The 25,534-nt window shown below is 47.0% G+C and overlaps 1 protein-coding gene across 1 annotated transcript in view; it reads right to left on the bottom strand.

The window, feature by feature from the left end:
• Positions 1-965: 965 nt before the first annotated feature.
• tubgcp4 (tubulin gamma complex component 4) overlaps positions 966-25,534 on the bottom strand; it is a 38,916-nt gene continuing 14,347 nt past the window's right edge. The window contains exons 8-18 of the mRNA XM_080215990.1: positions 20,967-21,132; positions 18,990-19,114; positions 17,867-17,917; positions 13,101-13,206; positions 11,714-11,821; positions 9,877-10,015; positions 9,151-9,328; positions 4,701-4,835; positions 3,656-3,772; positions 2,541-2,680; positions 966-1,302 (exon numbers count right to left, since the gene is read on the bottom strand). Coding sequence (XP_080072116.1) covers positions 1,290-1,302; positions 2,541-2,680; positions 3,656-3,772; positions 4,701-4,835; positions 9,151-9,328; positions 9,877-10,015; positions 11,714-11,821; positions 13,101-13,206; positions 17,867-17,917; positions 18,990-19,114; positions 20,967-21,132 — 1,278 coding nt within the window. The 3' untranslated portion in view covers positions 966-1,289. The remainder of the gene's footprint in view (positions 1,303-2,540; positions 2,681-3,655; positions 3,773-4,700; positions 4,836-9,150; positions 9,329-9,876; positions 10,016-11,713; positions 11,822-13,100; positions 13,207-17,866; positions 17,918-18,989; positions 19,115-20,966; positions 21,133-25,534) is intronic.

Here is a 25,534-nt window from a genome sequence, read left to right as displayed (position 1 = left end):
CAAGCAAATCCAAACAACGATAAGAACAACGCTTCCTTGGCTTTGCCACCTTAATATGGGTCAGACCCGGTCAAGTGCCACCTATCTCCCCTCAGGGCAATCTCCCCATTCCCACAAAGGCTGTTAATGTGATTCCCAAATTAGGGACAGTGGCTTTGGACAGTCAATCTTCTTGCAATGCAGGGATAGTGGACTAGATTTCCAAACCAACCAGCGAGGCAGAGGGCCCAGGCTTTATCCCCATGCATAACCAGAGACTTTGGCAAGGGGGCAGGCAAGTGGACACCTTGGGAAATGGAATCAAGAGTCAAAGGTCATTCGAAGCAACGGAACACGGAGGCCTCATTCATGCTGAATTCCAGCGATTCTAGCGTGTGCTCCTCTGTATGGCCCCCACAGAGACTGGGGGAGGGGGCAGTGGGCAGTGGAAGGGACAACACCCCAAATGTTTTGGAATCAGTCCATGTTTCAGGATAACTGCCCAGAAACGTTCAAAGATTTGACCTTGAGAATTCACACACATGCAATTCTTAAACCTCTTCCAGGCACTGGTCAAAGCCAACCCAAGGTCTGGCCTCTGCAACACAGTCACATCCCAGCCAGCCCATCGTAGCGGCTGGACACAGGAACAGGTACAAATGATAAAGAAACAGGTACAGCAGGAGGGCATTCACAATCTCCCAGAAAACATCCACAATCTCCCACAGGCTTATAAATACATAGCAGGAAGTTTCTGTGAAACTGTAGGTAAAATGGTGAGGAAACCTGACTGCCACAGAGGGAAAGGAGACAGAGAAAGAGAGAGGGAGAAGAGAGAGAGAGAGAGGGAGAAGAGAGAGAGAGAGAGGGAGAAGAGAGAGAGAGAGAGAGGGAGAAGAGAGAGAGAGAGAGGGAGAAGAGAGAGAGAGAGAGGGAGGAGAGAGAGAGAGAGAGGGAGAAGAGAGAGAGAGAGAGGGAGAAGAGAGAGAGAGAGAGGGAGAAGAGAGAGAGAGAGAGGGAGAAGAGAGAGGAAGGGATAGGGAGAGAGGGGAGAGCAAGGAGAGGGAAAGGAAAGGGTGAGACTGGGAGGTCAGCAAAATAGTTCACAAACCCTGTCCTGAACGTTTGTATAAAGTGTTCACAGATTGAAGTGAAACTCCAATGTCTCCATTGTGAAGGTGTGGGTCAGTTGGATTACCGGAGATGTTGTGGACGGTCTTCAAGTCGGCAGGTTCATTTATATAACCACAAATGGCAGACGTGTCAGGAGGGTCAGGACCCTCTGCCCCATGGAGCCATCCCGTGTTAGGTCAAATGGCAAAACTGAAACAAGAATAAAATGCTTTGTCAGTGAGGCGCCTGGATTGTAGAATTAAACAAGTCAAACCCACCCTGATTTTTATTCCAGTCCTGTTTCCCAGACATTTCTACCTCTGATTTCACTCCTTTTCTGAAAGCTCCTGACTCAGCAGACACCGACAGAGTGAGGATCATCCCAGAACAGGCCATCAAAGCCAATTATCCCATCTGTTTATACTTTATGTAGGTTGCGCACACACAGTGTTTGTGTGTGGGGTACAGACAATACCCACAACCACCCACCGACACACACACACATACACCCACCCACCTACCTACCTACCCACCCAAGTAGTGGTCACTGAGTTGTGATCAGGAGCAAGAACCTGGGCTGGTTTCCCCCCTGCCTGGCCTTTTGCCCCCCAAATGATGCTCAACACAGCAGAAATACTAACTGGGACAGTCTTCCAAACTTACTCTCTCCAGTGGGACCACACTTCAAGGGTTCAAATCTGTCTCAGCGAAAGCGCTGGTGGGGAGGTTGCAGAGAGTCTGGTGTAACAGCAACATTTTTAATCCTCACATATTTTTCTAAACTTACCTCTCAGTTGTTTGTTCTGAAGCAGGGAGCAGGGATCTGGCACAGGCCATTGAGGGCACTCACTCACGGTATTCAGAAAGTGAGGATCTGAAAGGGCAGCTCCATGGCAGTGTCTGCGCTGCAGAGTTCAACCTCACTCTCATCAGCAAACACCAGCTTGGAAAGTCCCAAATTAGGATCTTGTGCAGTATCACACCAGGACACGTATTTACCCCCAGTACACTATCAGTAATAGCTGATGCTTCTATTAGAGGGCAGCACAGTGGCACAGTGGTTTAGCCTCTCAGCGCCAGGGACCTGGGTTCGATTCCCGGCTTGGGTCATTGTCTGTGTGGAGTCTGCACGTTCTCCCCGTGTCTGCATGGGTTTCCTCCAGGTGCTCCTGTCTCCTCCCACAGTCCGAAATATGTGCCGGTTAGGGTGCATTGGATGTGCTAAATTCTCCCTCAGTATACCCGAACAGGACTGTGGCGACTAGGGGATTTTCACAGTAACTTCATTGCAGTGTTAATGTCAGCCTACTTGTGACATTAATAAAAAAACTTTCGCAAACTTTAACAAGTATTTACCCACGATACAGTGTTACACCCAGACCGTGTCACTAAGTCGCTGAGCAGCAGCTCTTGCTGCCTGTTACAGGCTCTGCTGCTCTCTCTCTCACCTGCCCAGCGTGCCTCCGGCCTGTGTGTAGTATTTGTTGTAGTCCAGTCGCAGCAGAAGCTGGGCCAGGTCAGAGTTAATCTGGTGATTGCGAACACTGGACAGGATCTTGAACAGCAAGGACGACTGACGACTAAAGCCCTAGGATTCACAGAAAATCAGAAAACACATCAGCTACGGTCGAAAGTGTGGGGGATTGGGCGGGGGGGGGGGGGGGGGGGCTGTGTGTGCAGACCGAGAAAGACAGTGGAGGGGGAGGGTGGTGAGTGAGAGAGACGGATAGAGAGACACAGGGACAGAGAGGGAGGCAGAGTGAAGGCGGCCGATGGCACAGTGGTTAGCACTGCTGCCTCACAGCGCCAGGGATCCAGGTTCGATTCCCGGTTTGAGTCACTGTCTGTGTGGAGTTTGCGTGTTCTCCCCGTGTCTGCATGGGTTTCCTCCAGGTGCTCCAGTTTCCTCCCACAGTCTGAAAGACGTGCTGGTTAGGGTACATTGACCGTGCTAAATTCTCCTCAGTGTTACCCGAACAGACGCTGGACTGTGGCGACTAGGGGATTTTCACAGTAACTTCATTGCAGTGTTAATGTAAACTGACTTGTGACTAATGAAAAAAAGGTGGCGGGGGGGGGGGGGGGGGGGGGGGGAAGCTGGGAGAGTAAGAATATTCCCCGTTATTTAAGCATCATCAGGTGCTTCATACCAAACGACTATCTTTTAAGGTGATCATTGCTGTTAATTGCACACAGCAGGATTCCACAAACAGTCAATGTGATGAGTAATCAGACCTGCCTGTTTTTACTGGTTTGGGCTGAGAGGAAGTTGGTCTGGGCACATTCTGCTCCTCCTCAAACATCACCAGGGATCTTTGCCAAGCACCGAAGCGGGCAGCAGAGGTTTCAGCTAAAAACAGTATCGGTAAGAGTACAGCTACCCCAGGCAAAATGTCAGCCTGGATCCTGCACTAAGCTGCCGGGGCTGGGCTTGAATCCCAGCAGACTTCCAGCTCAGCAACAGGGAGCTGAGGGAGCCACACACACACACACACACACACACACACACACACACACACACACACACACACACAGGAGGAATGATGTTTCTGGCTTGTCTTACCGTCACGAGAAGGTCCAACTGGGAGGTGCCTCGATCGTCGAGTGGCCCCGGATTCTGACTGACCAGAGAACAGAAGTTGTGACACAGTTCCAGGATCTCGTTCAGACAATGGAACACCTGCGGAAAACGGGAATAAACAGCAGTGTCAGCTACTTTCCACTGCATCCACTGAGAAGTTAAATAACACGTACATTCCTCAGAGAAAACTAAAATCCCAACTTAACATTTTATTGTTAGTGGTCCCCTAACGCTGACCTCTCTCTTCTGTTTTAACCCCCTCATCCTCTCCTCACAGATTTAATTTGCTCACAAGCCTGTTAAGACTCTAACGTAATCCAGTTCCAGTAGCACTGGGTTAGAACTGCTGCCTCACAGCGCCAGGGACCTGGGTTCGATTCCCAGTTGGGTCACTGTCTGTGTGGAGTTTGTATGTTCTCCCTGTGTCTGCTTGAGTTTCCCTCCGGTCTCCTCCCCCAGTCCAAAGACGTGTAGGTTAGGTGGATTTTCCATGCTAAATTGTCCCCGTGTCCCAAGGTGTGCAGAGTAGGTGGACTGGCCATGCTAAATTGCCCCGTGTCCAAAGATGTGCAGGTTAGGTGGATTGGCCATGCTAAATTGCTCCTTGGCATTGCAAGATGTGTAGGATAGATGGATTAGCTATGGTAAAATGTGTGGGGTTACAGGGATAGGGCCTGGGTAAGATACTCTGTTGGAGAGTCAGTGCAGACTTGATGGGCGAAATGGCCTCTTCTGCACTGTAGGGATCCTATGGCTGTATTGAAAGCATTCAGGATTTCTCAATCTTCTCCACTAAGGAGAACAATCCCAGCCTCTCCAATTGCCACCTGTAACTGAAGTGTCTCCCCACTCCCTCTCCCCCACCCCCAGCATTATTCCAGTCAATCTCCTCTGCATCACCTTGGAAGGTCCGATCTCCTTCCACCTTACTGTGGTTTGTCCGTGCTGTAACACACTACCCTAGCTGAGGTCTGGCCAGTAGAGGTTCAGCGTTCCCCTCCTTACTCAGGAAGGAAAATACACTTACGGGTTTAAGTAGGATGAAGGATTGAGCCAGGAGGTTGCTGAGGAAGTGATCGTGGGCCAGCCGAATGCTCTCGAAATCACGGATCGAGTTTATTTCCTGGAGCAGCTGGGAGAACTGGGACTCGAGGACATCCACCTGGACAGGTACAAGCCGCTGGTTAGCATCGAGGGAAATGCAAAGCTGGACACCACATGGCGGGGCTACAAATCACAGTGGCTGCTAATATCACTTTCGGGCAATTTCTACTGTCAGTGCTATCACTGGGCACATTCTCCCCATGTCTGCCTGGGTTTCCTCTGAGTGCTCCGGTTTCTTCCCACAGACTTAAAAACATGCTGGTTAGGGGCACTGGCTGTGCTAAATTCTCCTTCAGTGTACCCAGCTTCGGTCACTGTCTGTGCGGAGTTTGCACGTTCTCCCGTGTCTGCATGGGTTTCCTCCGGGTGCTCCGGTTTCCTCCCACAGATTTAAAGATGTGCTGGTTAGGTGCATTGACCGTGCTAAATTCTCCCTCCATGTACCCAAACAGGCGCCGGAGTGTGGCGACTAGGGAATTTTCACAGTAACTTCATTTCAGTGTTAATGTAGGACTAGTGACTAATAAATAAGCTTTACTTTAAGTTTTGCAAGATTCTAACATAAACTAATGATACTGACACCAATTCAGGATTGTAACATCATGTTTGGGGTGTCATCCCTTACACCCTTCTGCTCAAATGTTTTGCACTGTAACGCGCAGATAATGGGGCACGGGGTAAATGGGCCATCTGTGAACTGCGGGCTTAATAGTGTAACACCATAAGAAAAATGAGGTTTGATGATTGAGACAGAATAAGATGGAGGAGAGTTGATTAGAGTCAGATCGGAGAAGGGAAGGTGGGTGGGGGAGGGAAAAGAGGTGGAAGGAAAAGGAGAGTGTGTACACCTCTCTCTTATTCTTTGCAAGATTCATTTTGCTGCATTAATTGAAGCCAGTCTGACTATTCTGTGTGTTTGGAAGGATGCAGAATGTACTGTTAGCCAGCTGTTGACTGGTTATGTTGCAGCTGCTAACAACAGCTTTGTGCTACTGCATCTCTGTGGGGTACTGGTACAAACAGGCACAACCCACAGTCAGTTAGAGACTAATTAACTTGCTGCTGGGTGGCAGTTCACCCGCTTCTCTCTTTGAATCAGGTTCTCTCATTCTTATTTCTTTACAGATTGTCTGGTTGTGATTTGTTGATTAGTATAGAGTGTGACAGTAATAGAGAATTGGAAATATTACACAGATACACATTTTTTGTGATCGGTACAGGCAGTCAGAACCTCTCTGTAAAATCATCTGTCACATATACCTTGTAGCAAACTGTGTCATTCTAATTAACTGTAAACATGTTGATATCAATTAATGGTCAGTAAAACATCAATTTCACACTTTCATGATACATAACGCCTCATTTCTTCCGGGTGGCACCGTGGTTAGCACTGCAGCCTCACAGTGCCAGGGACCTGGGTTCAATTCCCAGCTTGGGTCACTGTCTGTACGGAGTCTGGACATTCTCCCCATGTCTGCGTGGGTTTCCTCTGGTTTTCTCCCACACTCCAAAGTGTGGGTTAGGTGGATTGACCATGCTAAATTGTCCCTTAGCATCAGGGGACTAGCTGGGGTAAATATATGGGGTTATGGGGATAGATGGGATTGTGGTTGGTGCAGACTCAATGGGCCAAATGGCCTCCTCCTACACTGTGGGGATTCTGTGATTCCTGCATTTGTCACTGTGTGTATGGAGTCTGCATGTTGTCCCCCTTGTCTGTGTGGGTTTCCTCCCACAGTCTGAAAGATGTACTGGTTAGGTGCATTGACCCGAGAAGGTGCCGGAGTGTGGCGACTAGGGGAATTTCACAGTAACTTCATTGCAGTGTTAATGTGAGCCTTACTTGTGACTAATAAATAAACTTTAACTTATTTTTAAAAAAAGGTTTTGCATTCCTAGCAAAGTGTGAAATCTGGTGCTTAAAACTTGGGGACATGGAGAGACAAATGGTTGAGCTTTTAATGGGTGATGAACAGGCCTTGATATTATAATAGAGGCTGGAACCCAAGAATCAGAATGGCCAAACTGAGGAAGGAATCTGTTGTGTCTGGACAAGGCGAACAGGATGTGTAAATGTGCTCCCAGTAAGTTTCCAACAGAAAGTTTTAACCCTACCTCTGTATGACCCTATGGAGTGTAACAGCCACCCAAACATTGATGTGACAGTCAGAACAGGCATTCATTACAGATGGGGAAATGCATAACCTTAGTGAGCAAATGAACCAGGCTGGATAAATTAAGTGACAACAGCAGTAAGGGGGTGACTGGCTTCAGTATAAAGCAAGTGTGTGAAGGGATAAGTGTACAGCAAGTCTCACAACACCAGGTTAAAGTCCAACAGGCTTATTTGGTATTGTGAGCTTTTGGAGCGCTGCCCCTTCATTAGGTGACTCACCTGATGAAGGGGCAGTGCTCCGAAACCTCATGATGCCAAATAAACCTGTTGGACTTTAACCTGGTGTTGTGAGGCTTCTTGCTGTGCCCACCCCGGTCCAACGCCGGCATCTCCACATCAGGGATAAGTGTAGGTGCGGTTTGAAACTCAAGCAAGTCAGGCAGGGTACGGGAAGGGCTAGCTGAAATTCCCTCCCATTGCTTGTTTTAATTCCGTCCAACATGGGAAGCAACAACCAATCTGAAAAAGAATCTTACACAAGCTTGTCAGCAGACAAACTAACCCACCCCGCAACCCCTCCCATACAATCCAGGTTCCAAGCACTGCTGAATTCATCACTCTCATTACTTTTCCTTAACTTATCCTATCCTTAACTACTATCCTTATTATCTAAGATGGATAGTTTACACCTCTGCAAGTCCCGGTTTCTCCGAGTTGTCTGGTGCTTCTCAGTTTGCCCACTGTGGCAGCGACTTGCCTGAGGGGAGCACTGACTCCGTCTGTATCGCTCTGTAGCCTGTGGCGTTTCTACCTGCGGGGAAGAGCTACGTGGAATGCTGCTACGCAATGAAGAGCACTGCACGCCCTAAATAGGTGCGGAAATAAGTGTAATAGAATCAGTCAAATGTGAAGTCTGGGGCCACAGATAAAGCTGAGTTATGCCAAAATACTAAAACACTCATATTCATCATAAAAGGCAGCATGGTATATGAGCTGAGAATAAAATGACCTCCCGACGCATTGAAGGCATCCCCTTTCACCATCCATTCATGACTGCCTCAGTCACTGTTGTGTCCAAGATCTCTACACCCCCATTTGTACTCTCTGCTGCATCAAGCTCTTAATATCTCTCTCACTCTCCTTTATTCGAAATGCACCCCAATCTAATTCATTCAAAATACAAAAGAGAGAGAAGCCCAGCAGCCTCACACACTGCCTGCTAACCTAGCACTATGAGTAACGTGGGGTGGGGGGTTGTTGAGAGAGGGGAAAGCGAACGGAGACTAAATAGACTAAATAAAGAGTAATTTTACTGGCATGAAACAGGGGAGCACTTTTAATATGTGATTCTACACACTCCAGGTACACACCCCCCTCTTTGCACTCAATGTTTGTCCTCGTAATGGTTTTGGAGGCCAAGCTGGGAACTGCAATCTCAGAAAAAGTTAAAACTAAACACCTGGAAATAAAATTACATGGAATGCTTTCCATATGATGCAAGAGGATTTATATTACACAGCAGCATGAGAAAGTCTGACAAGTCTGATCCACCAATCAGTGAGGTCAAAATTTACCTGTTTGGGGCAGCATGGCGGCACAGTGGTTACCACTGCTGCCTCTCAGCACCAGGGACCCAGGTTCAATTCCTGGCTTGGGTCACTGTCTGTGTGCAGTCTACACGTTCTCCCACGTGTCTGGGAGGGTTTCCTCCGGGTGCTCCAGTTTCCTCCCAGACTCCAAAAATGTGCTGGTTAGGGTGCACTGGCCGTGCTAAGTTCTCCCTCAGTGTACCCAAAAGGCGCCAGAGTGTGGCGCGACTGGAGGATTTTCACAGTAACTTCATTGCGGTGTTAATGTAAGCCTTACTTGTGACACTAATAAATAAACTTTAACTTTTATCCTAACTCCATGTTTCTCCATAAATTTTGGTTAGAAAAAAGATACTCCGGTCTTGATCCGATCGAGTTCGCAGCTACTGCTTTTCCTGGCTTTCTGCCACCTTTTGCTTTGTGAAGAAGCGGCTCCCACTGCTCTCCCCACTGGCCTGGCTCTGATCTGAAGATCACCTAGTCCTAGATTCTCACTGGTTAAAAGATTATCCAGCAATTCCTGTCAAAATCCCAATAAACTCCATCTAATTCTAGATACCCGGGAATACGAGCCCAGTTTATCTTCTCTCTCATGTTTGAACCCTGAGACCCCACCCCTCCCCCTGGTGTTCACGCTGTGCCAAAGGCGGTTCTTTATCCTCTGTTACCTGGAGGTAATACTGCAGATTGTCCACAAGGAAAGCCATGTGATTCCTCAGCCTCCACTTGACGGCGTCTGATTTGTTGGATGTGAGGTGTTTCCGCTGCATTTGCAGAGCCCAGCAATGCTGCAACTCCGCCTGCACTCTCCGCACACTCAGCAGGTACTTGAAGACGATGTTGTATCTGAGTGAGGGTGGGAGGGTGGAGAGAAGTGGTGGGGGGGGAGGGAAGAGAGGAGTCGGGGGGGGAGGGAAGAGAGGAGTCGGAGGGGGGAGGGAAGACAGAAGCGGTGGGGAACGGAGAGAGAAATCAAGACTTAGTGAGAAATGTGCACAGAACCCAGCGCTCTTGCAAATCTTTCCCTCTCCAGATCAGATTATTCCCAGGCCGACATTCCCAGTACACAGGGGGTGTTGTTCTGTCGGAAGTGCCATCGATTGGATAAGATATTGAACCAAAATCCCGTCGCTCCTCTCAGCCAATGTAAAAGATCTCAGAGTACTATTGTACGGGAATTCTCTCTGTTGTCCTGGCCAACATTCATCCTCTCACCCAGCTGTGAGACAGAGGCAAGTCACCCCTTCCTCCCACACAATCTCAAACCTTCCCTTTGTCCTTTCCCCTCGCCTCTTTCCATACCTCATTGGTCACATCAATAACACTTTCTGGAAATGCCCTGAAAACGGTCAACAACAACAAAGAAAATAAAGAAATGCACAAAGCAAACTTACTTTTCCAGCACGGCAGGTGTGAACAATATGTGCAGAGGCCACTGCACTTTGTATGAGAGTCCCAGAGCAGACCAGCCAGAAGTAGGGGCTTCCCGAGGGGATGAGTCACGCAGGGCAGTGTCACGGCTTTGTGCTGCATCTGTGTTAAGTTGGTTGGTTAGGGGTTGTGGGTGGGCAGGTGGGGGCAGAGACAAAAGAAAAGACAATAAACTGACAAGAAAACTATAACTGAACTCAAAGATAGCTCCATTAACAACAGGTACACCTGAAGAATCCAGATTAGGCTGAAAATGCGAATCAGGATCTCACACAAGGGCAAAGCCAGCCTTGACTGCAACAACCCTCATCTAATAATTATTCAATAATCAACACATCAAATTCTAGGTACACACACGATGCAAGAACACTCTGGTGAAGAAGCAAGTCCTTGGAATTCTCTACCACTGAGGATGCACCAGCCTTCAAGAGATTATTGGTGTCTTAGGGAATTAAGGGAGCAGGCAAGAAAGTGGAGTGCAAACCCAAGATCAGCCACGATCATATTGAATGCTGACAGCAGACCCCATGGCCATTTCGTCTACGCCTGCTCCCATCGTGTTCTTAAAGTTAAAGTTTATTTCTCAGGGCCACAAGTCAGCTTACATTAACGCTGCAATGAAGTTACTGTGAAAATCCCCTAGTCGTCACACTCCGCTGCCTGTTCGGGTACACTGAGGGAAAATTTAGTACGGCCAATCCACCTAACCAGCACGTCTTTCAGACTGTGGGAGGAAACTGGAACACCCAAAGGAAACCCACGCAGACGCGGGGAGAACATGGCAGACTTCACACAGCGAGTCACCGAAGCTGGGAATTGAACCGGGGTCCCTGGCGCTGTGAAGCAGCAGTGCTAACCACTGTGCCACCATGCTGCCCCATCTTGTCTTGGAAAGTCCGAAAATATACTTCAGCAGAGAGAGGTCACCTACGGAGCCAGGGATAGGGGTGTTAATTGTATCAATTGAAATTAATTATACACAGATGGAAAGCATCGATTGGATAGTTACTTGACTACATATAAAGAGATATGTACTGAAACAAGAGGGGAGTTTGGAGATATACACCTCTAATGATTCACTCTGTGACTAAACCAGGGTGGCACAGTGCTTAGCACTGCTGCCTCAGCGCCAGGGACCTGGGTTCAATTCATGCCTCGGGTCACTATGTGTGTGGAGTTTGCACATTCTCCCCGTGTCTGCGTGGGTTTCCTCTGGCTGCTCTGGTTTCCTCCCACAGTCCAGTACAAAGATGTGCGGGTTAGGTGCATTAGCCATGCTAAATTGCCCCTTGGTGTCTGGGGGATTAGCTTGGGTAAATACATGGGGTTACAGGGATAGGGCCTGGGTGGGATTGTGGTCAGTGCAGGCTTGATGGGCTGAATGGCCTTCTTCGGCACTGCAGAGATTCTATGATTCCATTCGAAGTTAAGACCGACTTTGAGCTCTTTCTTCATCAACTGGTTCTCAGTGAGTTATGAAGAGCCGTATGATGGAGAAAGCAACTTCAGAAGAGGAGAGGATAACTGGACAAAAATTAAGAATTGCAGTGAGTCTAAATGTACTTGGGCAACACCAAATTCACAAAACAAAAACGCTGCAAGGACTGGTTTCAACTTTCCTTTTCCCTTAATGGTGGCACGGTGGCACAGTGGTTAGCACTGTGCCGGTGGCCTGCATCCTCGCCCATGATACAGGGTGGATGCTACAGAATCTCTGACTCCCGTCTGCAAGAGTTCTGGACTCGATATTGTGTAACATTTGTGTAGAATAATCAAAAGGGACCAATGCCCCATTCTTACCTTTGGGATCTTTGCCATGATACTCGACGGTGAGGTGCAGGAGTGGGAGTAGGTTGTCATCATCCAATAACACTTTGTGTGCTGATTTTTGGAACGCAACATTGACATCTGAAATGGGATGATGGAGGGAAAGCAATTTATAAGAAATTAAACCAACCTATTTGCTCTCATTTTGAAAGGTCTTAGACTACAGATTGATTAGATTATAACTTTGATTTATTATTGTCGCATGTATTAGCATACAGTGAAAAGTACTGTTTCTTGTGTGTATAGAAAAGGAGAGAGTGCAGAATGTAGTGTTACAGTCATAGCTAGAGTGTAGAGAAAGATCAGCTTAATACAAGATAGGTCCATTCAAAAGTCTGATGGCAGCAGGGAAGAAGCTGTTCTTGATTCAGCTGGTACCTGATCTCAGACTTTTGTATCTTTTTCCCGAAGGAAGAAGGTGGAAGAGAGAATATCTGGGGTGCGTGGGGTCCTTAATTATGTTGTCTGCTTTGCCGAGGCAGTGGGAAGTATAGACAGAGTCAATGGATGGAAGGCTGGTTTGCATGATGGATTGGGCTACATTGACGACCTTTTGTAGTTCCTTTGATGTACTTTGATGCATCACGTAAACCAGCCTCCCACCCATTAACTCTGTCTACACTTTCTGCTACCTCAGAAAAGCAGCCAGCATAATTAAGGACCTCACACACCTCGGACATTCTCTCTTCCACCAGGAAAAAGATACAAAAGTCTGAGGTTACATACCAACTGACTCAATAACAGCTTCCCTGCTGCCATCAGACTTTTGAATGGACCTACCTTGCATTAAGTTGATCTTTTTCTACCCCCTAGCTGTGACTGCAACACTACATTCTGCTCCGTCTCCTTTCCTCTTCTATGAATGGTATGCTCTGTCTGTATAGTGCGCAAGAAACAACACTTTTAACTGCACGTTAATACATGTGACAATAATAAATCAAATCAAATCAGAGAAGGTTGAACCTGAATAAGCTTCCAAAGACAGTAGTAGAGATGGGTACAATTTTGTCTTTTAAAAAGCATTTAGGCAGTTACATGGGTACAATAGGGATATGGGCCAAACGTGGGCAATTGGGACTAGCTTAGCGGTTTGACAAAAAAAGGGCAGCATGGACAAGTTGGGCCGAAGGGCCTGTTTCCAAGCTGTAAATCTCTCTGGCTCTCAGTATCTGTGGGGACATTGTAAATAAGTGCAGGAGAATTCCTTCTAGTCAGTGTGTCCAGTGAAATCGCAATTTCACAGTTTTGACACTCTGGTGCTGAGGGAACGATACAATATTCAGAAAACATACCCAGTAACACTAGCTGTGTGTTCCCAACACCAGCACCCCATTCCCTCGCATTAGTAATTTTACTTTACCATGTTCAGTAACTGCAGTGGGTGGAGTCTTTAGTAAATGCTGCGCACTGTCGATAAAAGCCTGAAAGAGTTCCCCTCGACCCAGTAGGTAGAAGTCTTTGATAATCTGTAAAACAGCCCGGGACAGATCCAACAGTGTGAGTGAAACCAATACCCATTAGTCAACTGCTTTTAACTTATATTTACCATTACAACTGCAGAAACACAAGGCAAATAAACACCACAGTACTGATCTTTAGTCCTCCCCATAATGACAAGCAATTTTAACAGCCAAGATCGATAATATACCACATCACTATGTTGAAAAGAGGAGCTATAGTACATTAAAATTATCCGCTACAGTTTAAAGTTTATTTATTAGTATCACATGAAATCACATTATTTATTAGTCTTACATTAACAATGCAGTGAAGTTACTGTGAAAATCCCACATTCTGGCACCTGTTTGGGTACACGGAAGGAGAATTTAGCATGGCCAATGCACCTAACCAGCACGTCCTTTCGGACTATGGGAGCACCCGGAGGAAACCCACACAGACACGGGGAGAATGTGCAAACTTCACACAGTGACCCAAGACCGGAATCGAACCCAGGTCCCTGGCACTATGACCTGGCAGTACTAACTGCTGTGCAACTTTATCTGCTACAGCTTAAAGTTTATTTATTAGTGTCACAAATAGGCTTACAGTAACACTGCAATGACATTACTGTGAAAATCCCCTAGTCACCACACTCTGACACCTGTTCAGGTACACCGAGGGAGGATTCAGCCTAGCCAATGCACCTAACCAGCACGTCTTTCGGACTGCATCTTACTGAGGCCTACCCCCTGCCCTATCCATGTAACCCCACACATTTATCCCACCTAGCCTACTCATCTTGGGACACTTAAGGGGCAATTTAGAATGGCCAATCCACCTAACCTGCACATCTTTGGACTGGGGGAGGAAACCGGAGCATGTGGAGGAAACCCACGCAGACACGGGAAGAACATGCACTCTCTACACAGACAGTGACTCAACTTGGGAATTGAACCCAGGTCGCTGGCACTATGAGGCAGCTCATACCGCCCATATTAGGAGGTTTAAAACAGGTGCCTCTCCGGAATCTCTTTGCCTCTCTCTCTGCTTTCAGAAGGCCCCTCCAAAAAGCCTAACTCCACACCACACCTTCAATCATCTTGCTAACCCTTCTTCCACTTGTCTCTGTCGATAATTTGAAAGGAACTTTGCAAAAGGATGCTGTTGTCCACTTCTGTGCCGTGACTTTCTACTAGAGATCTCGCAATTCGGAAATTGCAGCACCTGGAGGAAACCCACGCAGACATGAGGAGAACATGCAGGCTCCACACAGATAGTGACCCAAGTTGGGAATTGAACCTGCGTCCCTGGCGCTATGAGGCAGCAGCACTAAACACTGTGCCACCGTGCCACCCCGCCACCCCTTAGTTTGCACTATGGTAGGGAACTAACAGCCTGTAGGTCACACCAAAACAGAAAGACGGGGGGACATAAGTTAGAGTCAGAGATATGCAGCACGGAAACAGGCCCTTAGGCCCAACTCATCCATGCCAACCAGGTTTCCTAATCTGAATTTGCCTGCGTTTGGCCCATATCCCTCTAAACCTTTCCCATCCATGTGCCTGTCCAAATGTCTTTTCAATGTTGATCATTGGAAAGTTGTATTTTATTGACACAGTGGTAGCACAATCACATCAAGACCCAACTCAAGCGACCTGAGCACATAATCTAGGCTGCAGTGGCGAGAGTGCTGCGCTATCTTTCCAGTGAGATGTTAAATTAGGTAGATGTTAAAAGAAACTCATGTCACTAAAAATGCCTGGGTGTCCGAGTTAATATTTATCCCCTAACCAACATTACTAAAACATTATCATGACCCTTATTTCATTGCTGTTGATGGGACTTTGACTTGTGCACAATTGCCTCGTGCTTTCCTACTTCACTATACAACCCCGTTCAATGACTGTCAGCATTTATTTTGGCACGTCCTGAGGTTGTGAAAAAAGTTTTATAAATGAAAGTTCTTTCCTGTATGGAAGGATGGAGTGGGGTGTAACACCTGGAGTGTTGTGTGCAGTTTTGGTGTCCTTATCTGAGGATGTCCCTTGCTATAGAGGGAGGACAACGAAGGTTTATCAGGCTGATTCCTGGGACGGCAGGTCTGTCACATGAGGAGAGACCAAGTTGGTTAGGATTATATTCACAGGCATTTAGAAGAGTGAGAGGGGATCTCATAGAAACACATTCTAACAGGGTTAGGCAGGGTAGCGTCAGAAAGAATGTTCCTGATTTGGGGAGGGTGGCGGGGGGGACGGGAAGAGAGAGAGAGAGAGAGAGAGAGTGAGTGAGTGAGTCCGGAACTAGGGGTCATAGTTTGAGGCTAAGGGTAAACCTTTTAAAACTGAAGTGAGGGGAAATTTCTGCACCCAGAGGATGGTGAATGTGTGGAATTCACTCCCACAGAGAGTAGTTGAGACCAAAATGTTGTGAGATTTCAAGAAGAACTTAGATATAGCTCTTGAAGCTAAAGGGATCAAGGGATATGGGGGGAAAAATCGGGATACTGAAATTGATGAACAGCCATGATCAAAATGAATGGCAGAGCAGGGTCGAAGGGCCGAATGCCTGCTCCTGCTTTTAGTTTCTATTTTTCGATGTCAGCAGGACCTATTTGGGCTGGGACCTGGGCAGCAGTTCCCTGGATAAGGTTGGGGAACGTGTATCTAGGAGAGTGCTAAGGAAGGTAAACCTTGGAGATAACAATAAGACGGATGAAGGGTGTCAGCGGCTGTTAAACTCAGACAGTGATGGAAGAGAGACTGTCTATTGTATTGTTAAAAGCTCCTTAATTGAGAAATGAAAAGTTTCTATTGTGGTGTTGACACTGCAAGATCTTTTTTGGAAACAATTATCTGCTTGTGCACAGAAGAAAAACTCATCAACAATACGTCACATTTATATAATCCTAAAGGTTCAGCATCACCAGAGCTGCAAATATAACCTTGAGGTACACATCACATTCAGGGTAAATGTAGTGGAAGATTTTCATCCACTCTAAGTATTAATAAGTACTGGGCATTACTGCAGGCACTGGCTTTGCATCTCAACAAGATCAAAGCTTCACAAGCAGGGACAGCTAATTCCCCCCTTTTTAAAAACTCTTTAATCTTTTATGAACTTGCCATGTAGAAAAGCGAACGCACCCTGGTACCAGGAGCAAATGCTGTACTTTCCATTCCCATCAGCAGGTGTCAGCATCCTGCACTTCCAGGTGAACTGAATGCAGAGTAAAACTCAAGTTACTTTGCCCCCAGAATGTCCCTCAGCTCCAACTCCAGGGTAGCTTGTTTTAATGCCAAACATTCTCCTTCCCTCTGCTAGCCAACTACAAATGGGATTGGAAATTTGGTGCCAACAAAAGGACAAGCTTTTGTTAATATTATTAATGCTGAATAGAATTAAGATTGCTTTGTGATTTAAGAGACCCAATTCATCTCATATACAATGAAATCCTAAAGTTAAAGTTTATTTATTAGTCACAAGTAGGCTTACATTAACACTGCAATGAAGTTATTGTGAAATTCCCCTAGTCGCCACACTCCAAGGCCTGTTTGGGTCAATGCATCCTAACCAGCACGTCTTTCAGAAACGTGGGAGGAAACTGGAGCACCCAGCGGAAACCCACGCAGACATGGGGAGAACATGCAAACTCCACACAGACAGTGACCCAAGCCGGGAATCGAACCCAGGTCCCTGGTGCTGTGAAGCAGCAGTGCTAATCGCTGTGCTACTGTACCGCTCTTGTCTGTATCGCGTCATGTCTGCAGAAATAGTAGAATCCCCACAGTGCAGAAGGAGGCCATTCAGCCCATCAGGTCTGCGCCAACCACAATCCCACCCAGGCCCCATCCCTGTAACCCCTCATATTTACCCTACTGATCCCATGACACTAGGGTCAATTTAGCATGGCCAATTACCTATTTGGAGTCTGGGAGGAAACCAGAGTGCCCAGAGGAAACTGAGTTGAGGAGGAACTTCTTCACACAAAGGGTTGTGAATCTGTGGAATTCCCCGCCCAGTGAAGGAGTTGAGGCTACCTCATTGAATGTTTTTAAGGCAAAGATGGATAGATTTTTGAACAGTAAAGGAATTAAGGGTTATGGTGAGCCGGCGGGTAAGTGGAGCTGAGTCCACAAAAAGATCAGTTGTGATCTTATTGAATGGCGGAGCAGGCTCGAGGGACCAGCTGGCCCACTCCTGCTCCTGGTTCTTATGTTCTTAGGTTATCTGCTCATGCTCACATAGCCGTTAGTGTGGAAGCTTGTGTACCCAAATTGCCACCATGCTTCCCACGTTGCAACCGTGACTACATTTCAAAAATGACCGTGAAGAGTTTGGGACATCCTAAAGTCACAAGAGGTACTATATACATATACACAAGTATACGCCAGCCTTCTGTTTTACAATAAATGCAGCAGACATAGGGCTGTATAGAAACATAGAAGATAGGAGCAGGAGGGAGCCTTTCAGCCCTTTGAGCCTGCTCCGCCATTCATCACGATCATGGGTGATCAGCCAACTCAATAGCCTAATCCTGCTTTCTCCCCATAACCTTTGATCCCATTCGCCCCATATCTGAGCAGGAGTCTGACAGAAAAGTCAGTAATTGTTTTAGGATCTGCTAAAAAGCAGCATAATTAAGAATAACGCAGGCAAACTGAATAGTTGACCATTGATCAGTCTCACCTTAAGTTGTCCCAGGAGACCAGCCTCTTCCACCATCAACTTCCAGAGATGCTGGTTATACAGAATGAGAAATACAGGGTTACTCAAGTAACGTCCCACAGGAGCAGACACAACTCAATGGTTACTCTAAAAATGTCACCCAACTGCAGTCTCAGTCTCCCTCCAGCCCATCCCAAAATTCCTGAAGGCACAAATCCCTACAGTGCAGGAGGAGGCCATTCAGCCCATCAAGTCTGCACCAACCACAAGCCCACCCAGGCCCTATTCCCACAACCCCAAATATTTACCCTGCTAATCCCCCGGACACTAAGGGGTAATTTAACATGGCCAATCCACGTAACCCACACATCTTTGGAGTATGGGAGGAAACCAGAGCCCCCGGAGGAAACCCACGCAGACACAGGAAGAACATGCAAACTCCACACAGACAGAGACCCAAGCCGAGAATCGAACCCGATTGTTGGGGTGTGGGAGGAGTGTGGGGAGAGCATTGGGGTGGGATGGGGGGGTGTTTTTTGTTTCCATCTTTATAAAAATTTAAATCAACAAAGCCCCGGGGCTCCGAGTCAGGTCTTCTGCCCGGCCTGACACTGCATCCGGCAGCTCCTGCATTCATTCTGGGGGGAAAAGGCCAGATTCCTAATTCGGGCCGGTGACCCGGAACAAAAATCCCAGCAGCAGGTGGCCATTTTTAAAGGTCAGGTTTGCCAAGCTGGGAATTCCAGAATCTTTGTGCCCCCGAGCCTGGATCGATGGTCTAGGCCTCGCTCTCTCTAGCAGAATAACAATGATGAGCATTAACTGTAACCGATTCTACTGGAGTATGGAGATCTCCAGTAAGAAGCTGTAGGCATCTTTGTCTTTTATTTCAGAATCACAGAGCACTATAGTGCAGAAGAGACCCTTCAACCCATCGAGTCTGCACCAACATGGAATTTAATCACCCCCCAATCCTACTGTTACCTTGCAGCACAGTGTGGGAAGGGGATAAGAGACATTGTTGGTCTGTAGGGTTTAGCACCAAACACAGCACAGGTCAGCAGACTCGTGTATGACTGTACACTGCTACGGAAAGAATAATGCACAACTGCACCAGTTGCACAAAGCTCTCCCCCTTTCTTACCTCAGCCACTGTACTCCTGATCCTATCAATCAGATTCTCAAAATCCACGAGGTTGAAAAGCGGCTGCTGTTTAAGTGTGTGTAGTTCCGCTGCAAAGGTATCCTCCTGGTTCTTTAGAATGGACCCTGCAGGACGAATGAGGCACTCACTGAATGTTAAAATGGCACTGTGGGCTTGTTGGGCCGAAGGGCCTGTTTCCTGTGCTGTGTTGTTCTTTGTTCTTTGAATACACATACAATGTCCCATGTTAACAGGCTTTGTAGATAAGGAGCAAAGTATTGACAGCACAACTCGCAAATATGAAATTTAATTTAACAATCATCTATTGCAAAGATTAGGAAAATGTCTGCAAGTCAAATTCATGAGTGGAAATCCAACCCCTATACCACCACCCTTAGGGTGGCACAGTGGTTAGCACTGCTGCCTCACAGCTCCAGGGACCTGGCCTCAAGTCACTGTCTGTGTGGAGTTTGCACATTCCCCCCATGCTTGCATGGGTTTCATCCGGGTGCTCCAGTTTCCTCCCAAAGATGTGTGGATTGATTGGCCATGCTAAATTGACCCTTAGGTGTCAGGGGGACCAGTAGAGTAAATATATGGGGTTACAATGATAGGGCCTGGGTGGGATTGTTTTGGTGCAAGCTCACAGACGGATTTTACAGATGTACCATAGAAAGCATTCTTTCTGGAGGATTCACAGCTTGGTATGGGCTCCTGCTCTGCTCAAGACCGCAAGAAACTACAAAGGGTTGTGAATGCAACCCAATCCATTTTTGGGCGACACGGTAGCACAGTGGTTAGCACTGCTGTTTCACAGCTCCAGCGACTTGGGTTCGATTCCTGGCTTGGGTCACTGTCTGTGCAGAGTTTGCACATTCTCCTCATGTCTGTGTGGGTTTCCTCTGGGTGCTCTGGTTTCCTCCCACAGTACGAAGATGCCGGGGTTAGGTTAACTGGCCATTCTAAAATTGCTCCTTAGTGCCCTGAGATGCGTAGGTTAGAGGGATTAGTGGGTAAATGTGTAGGGGACATGGGAATAGGGCTTGGGTGGGATTGTGGTTGGTGAAGACTCGATGGGCTGAATGGCCTCTTTCTGCAATGCAGAGTTTCTATGATTCTTTCTGTGATTTCTATGATTCATCACACAAACCAGCCCCTCATCCATTGACTCTGTCTGTACTTCCCGCTGCCTCAGGAATGCCGCCAGCATACCCAAGGACCCTACGCATCCTGGACATTCTCTCTTCCATCTTCTTCCATCGGGAAGAAGATACAAAAGTCTGAGGACACGTACCAACCATCTCAAGAACAGCTTCTTCCCTGCTGCTATCAGACTTTTGAATGAACCTAGCTCACATTAAGTTGTTCTTTCTCTGCACCCTGAGCTTTTGCATCTTTTTCCCAATGGCAGAAGGTAGAAGAGAGAATCTCTTCCACCTTCTTCCAAGAAGAGGATTCGTGAGGTCTTTGATTATGCTGGCTGCTTTTCCGAGGCAGCGCAGACAGCCTCAATGGATGACAGGCTGGTTTGAGTGATAGACTGAGCTTTGTTCACAAACTTTTGTAGTTTCTTGCAGTCTTGGACGAAGCAGGAGCCATACCAAGCTGTGATACAACCAGAAAGAATGCATCTGTAAAAGCTGGTGAAAGTCGTAATGGACATACCAAATTTCCTTACCCTCCTGAGAAAGTAGAGGCAGTGGTGAGCTTTCTTAACTATAGTGTTGGCATGGAGGGACCAGAATAGTTTGTTGGTGATCTGGACACTTAAAAACTTGAAGCTCTTGACCATTTTTACTTCATCCCCATTGATGTAGACAGAGGCATTATTAAGGGATACTAGCCATAGACGGGTACATGGAGTTAGGCCACAGATCACCTACGATCACACTTAATGGCTGATCAGGCTCGAGGGGCTGAATGGCCTACTCCAACATTCCCATGAAGATCAGGCAGAATCCAAGCACTGAGGCCCACCTGCACGAGTGTGATTCACGTTCTGGTTCTCAAACATCTGCACGGACTCCCCCACAAACAGGATCTTCTCTGCCACCCTCACAGGGATGTATGAGGGCAGCATTTCTGCTCGCAGTGAAAACTGCTTCAGAGACGTGGCCAACATGTTCTCCTCTTCAATTAACCGCTATCGGAAAGATACAAAACGGTCAGCACTGGCTGCAGCGTGGCACTGTCTGTGTAGCACACTAGAAACAATATTTTTCACTGTATGCTAATACATGCAACAATAATGAAGCAAATCATTGCTCAACCAATCAAATACTGTCCCCAAACACAAACCAAGTTATCATGACCACTTTCCTGTGACGGCCTGTGAAGTGAGGGAACTTGCATTTATACCTTTTGGGTTCTTATTATTCACTTCCTAATTAGCAAGTATGCCTGAAGGGTTCTCACTCCTGTAATGCAGAGAAAGACCTTTATCCCACTCAGAATAAGCCCAACATACTGTAATGTACTGCTAATTATTCTGCAACTATTGATATGTAGGAAAACATGACAGCCTTTAATGTACACAGCAATGAGACGCTTTGAATTTTGCCATGGGATATAAGAACATAATAACATAAGAAATTAAAAGTTAGGAGCAGGCCATCTCGAGCCTGCTCCGCCATTCGATAAGATCATGGTGACCTTTTTGTGGACTCAGCTCCACTTAGTCGCCCGCTCACCATAACCCTGAATTCCTTTACTGTTCAAAAATCTATCTATCCTTACCTTAGAAGCATTCAATGAGGTAGCCTCAACCGCTTCACTGGGCAGGGAGTTCCACAGATCTCTAACATCTACAGCATTGAAACTCTGCTCTCAAATAATCCCCGCCTGTACTTAATTCACCGAAATTTGTGGGATCATTCTGTGCTATTGCACATGCCTACGAAATGTCAGTCACTGCACTGGAATTGTTCTCTGTGGAGGGTGAATACACATCAATGAGAAGCATTATCAGGTGCGCTTCTGCCTGTGGGATCTTGCTGTGCGCTGACACCATTCCGCCCCCCAGGTCTTAAAACAGGAAAGACTTGCTTATTTATAGCGATTTTCAGTGCTTTTGGACAAAGTGTAGTCACTGTTGTAACGCAAGAAACAAAGCACCCAATTTGCACATCGCAAATTCCCACAAACCACAATGCGATAATGACCCGATAATCTGTTTTATTTGGGATGCTGTGTGAGGGATAAATATTGGCCGGGACACCAGACAGAAATCACCCCGCCATCCCACCACCCGCTCTTTTTTTTTAGGATCTTTCATATCTATCCGAGCAGGCAGTTGGGACCTCGTTTTAACAGGTCAGGTGGCACGGTGGCACAGTGGTTAGCACTACTGCCTCACAGCGCTAGGGACGTGGGTTCGATTCCCGGCTTGGGTCACTGTGCGGAGTCTGCACATTCTCCCCGTGTCTGCGTGGGTTTCTTCTTGGATGCTCAGGTTTCCTCCCACAGTCTGAAAAACATGCTGGTTAGGGTGCATTGGCAGTGCTAAATTGCCCCTTAGTGTACCCAAACAGGCACCGGAGTGTGGCGGCTAGAGGATTTTCACAGTAACTTCATTGCAGTGTTAATGTAAGCCTACTTGTGACACTAACAAATCAATAAATAAACTCCGACAGTGCAGCACTCCCTCAGCAGTGCAATGTGTCAGCCTTGCCTTTTTTAAAATCTTTTTTACTCCATCTTTAAAAGTTACAAAGCCAGTGCTCAGATTGGACCAGGCAAATCCATTCCTTGCTTCTTCCAAATTCAAGATCCAATTGAATTCAATTCATGGTCCCCATGAGAGAGAGACACAAACAAGATCCAAGCTGACAATTTAAGGCATTGCACCCCATATTGGGCTTGATCCGATGCATGACCTTAGCCAAAAGCCTTGAGTTTTGTGCTGAAGCCCTAGACTGAGACTTGAACACAGTAAGAAGTTTCACAACACCAGGTTAAAGGCCAACAGGCTTATTTGATAGCAAACACCACGAGCTTTCGGGACTTTGCCCCTTTGTCAGGTGAGCCACTCAGGTGAGTTTTGGGCTCTGTATTTAAGGAAGGATGTGCTGGCCTTGGAAAGGATACAGAGGAAGTTCACAACAAAGATCCCTGGAATGAAGAGCTTGTTGTGTGAGGAACGGTTGAGGACTCTGGGTCTGTACTTGTTGGAGTTTAGAAGGATGAGGGGGGTTCTTACTGAAACTTACAGGATATTGCGACACCTGGATAGAGTAGTGGAGAGGATGTTTCCACTAGTGGGAAAAATTAGAACCAGAGGGCACAACCTCAGGCTAAAGGGACGATCCTTTAAAACAGAGATGAGGAGGAATTTCTTCAGCCAGAGAGTGGGGAATCTGTGGATCTCTTTGCGGCAGAAGGCTGTGGAGGCCAGGTCATTGAGTGTCTTTAAGACAGAGATAGATAGGTTCTTGATTAATAAGGGGATCAGGGGTTATGGGGAAAAGGCAGGAGACTGGGGATGAGAAAAATATCAGCCATGATTGAATGGCGGAGCAGACTCGATGGGCCGAGTGGCCTAATTCTGCTCCTATGTCTTATGGTCTTACTGGGCACACTGCAATGGTGAATTACAGATTATCACTAATTGTCTCTGCGGCATGGTGAAACAGCCTGAGGTTATGAAAGACACTGCCTAATGCCAGCATTTCTATTTTTTTCTTTTGCGAGCAGTGATAAATGCTGGCACCGAGGAGGAAAGCAACATTTTTCCACTTTGGTGACTGAAGTATAATTTGGTCAGGGACAAGAATTCCATGGAAAATACTGGACAATTCTCACTTTGCACTCGGCCCAAGACTGCTCCAGCTCCTCGTGCCTGGCAGTCGCAACGGCCTTTCCATCCCACTTCAGGACAAGTCATCTCCCAGAGGTGAAGAGATGGTGACGCAAGGGTAAGAGGATCGAAGGAGCCGAGCGACACAAGGGAAGCTCAGTGAACATCAACAGTGAAATGGTCATTAACCTAGGGGCACTTTAGCCGCATCGATTAATTCAGCTCTTTCACACGGTCGGTTCCAATAATTTCTCCAAGTCAGCGTCACTGACACGTTTAGTTTAAGTAATAATACAAAACATTCTGACAGACAGGGTGAAGCAAAGCAGCTGAAGTGAATAATTGTGAATCTGTTTAAATCTGGACGCTAACACAGCACCAACCCAGTCTGAATTCAAACCATCCTTAACGAAAGTTCCATACAAAACAGAATGATCATAGAATCCCTACAGTGCAGAAGGGGGCCATTCGGCCCATCAAGTCTGCACCGACCACAATCCCACCCAGGCCCTAACCCCATACATTTACCCCAGCCAATCCCCCTGACACAAAGGGGTAACTTAGAATCATAGAATCCTACGGTACAGAAGGAGGCTATTTGGCCCATCAAGTCTGCACTGACCACAATGCCACACAGACCCCATCCCCGCAAGTCCATACATTTACCCTACCTAGTCCCCCTGACACCAAGGGGCAATTTAACATGACTAATCCACCTAAGCCGCGCATCTTTGGATTGTGGGAGGAAACCAGAGCACCCGGAGGAAACCCACAAAGACATGGAGAGAACGTGCAAAGTCCACACAGACAGTGACCCAAGCCGGGAATCGAACACGGGTCCCTGGCGCTGTGAGACAGCAGTGCTAACCACCGTGCCGCCCCTATATCCCTGATATACCCTTCGAAACAAATACTAGGTTACTAAGCAGATTATTTCTCCAACATTATTTTCCTTCTACTATAAACAGTTCGCAAGATAACCACAGAAATGATACAGCACAGAAAGGGGCCATTCGGCCCATCTTGTCTATGTCGACCCAACGACACCCAGGTGCCCTAGCTAAACCCATCTTCCTGTTCATGTCCCATGCCTATGCAATTTGCAGCACCTAATCCAGATACTTTTTAAATCTGATGTGGAGATGCCGGCATTAGACTGAGGTGGGCACTGTAAGAAGTCTCACAACACCAGGTTAAAGTCCAATAGGTTTATTTGTTATCACGAGCTTTTGGAGTGCTGCTTCTTCATCAGTGAGTGAGTCACCACTCACCTGATGAAGGGGCAACACTCCGAAGGCTTGTGTTACCAAATAAACCTGTTGGACTTTAACCTGGTGTTGTGAGACTTCTTACTTTTTAAATGGGGTTAGGGTCTCTACCTCCACCACCAACTTGAGCAGTGAATTCCAACCACCCTCTGTGTTAAAATGTTTCTGCTCATGGTGAAGTCTTTACACTCCTGTAATATTGCGAGTAGCTGATCGTGAAGGAACACATTCCTTTAATGCAGATTGCACACAAGCTTTGCAGGCACTTTCAGTAGCTCCTTTAAAACAGAGAGGAGGAGGAATTTCTTCAGCCAGAGAGTGGTGAATCTGTGGAACTCTTTGCCGCAGAAGGCTGTGGAGGCCGGGTCACTGAGTGTCTTTAAGGCAGAGATAGATAGGGTCTTGATCAAAAAGGGGATCAGGGATCATGGGGAGAAGGCAGGAGATTGGAAGTGAGCATCACATGATTGAGTAGCAGAGCA

Source organism: Carcharhinus amblyrhynchos, chromosome 32 (assembly GCF_965287045.1).
Source record: "Carcharhinus amblyrhynchos chromosome 32, sCarAmb.v2.hapA, whole genome shotgun sequence".
Classification (NCBI taxonomy): domain Eukaryota; kingdom Metazoa; phylum Chordata; class Chondrichthyes; order Carcharhiniformes; family Carcharhinidae; genus Carcharhinus; species Carcharhinus amblyrhynchos.
This window is presented reverse-complemented; position numbering and strand designations above follow the sequence as displayed.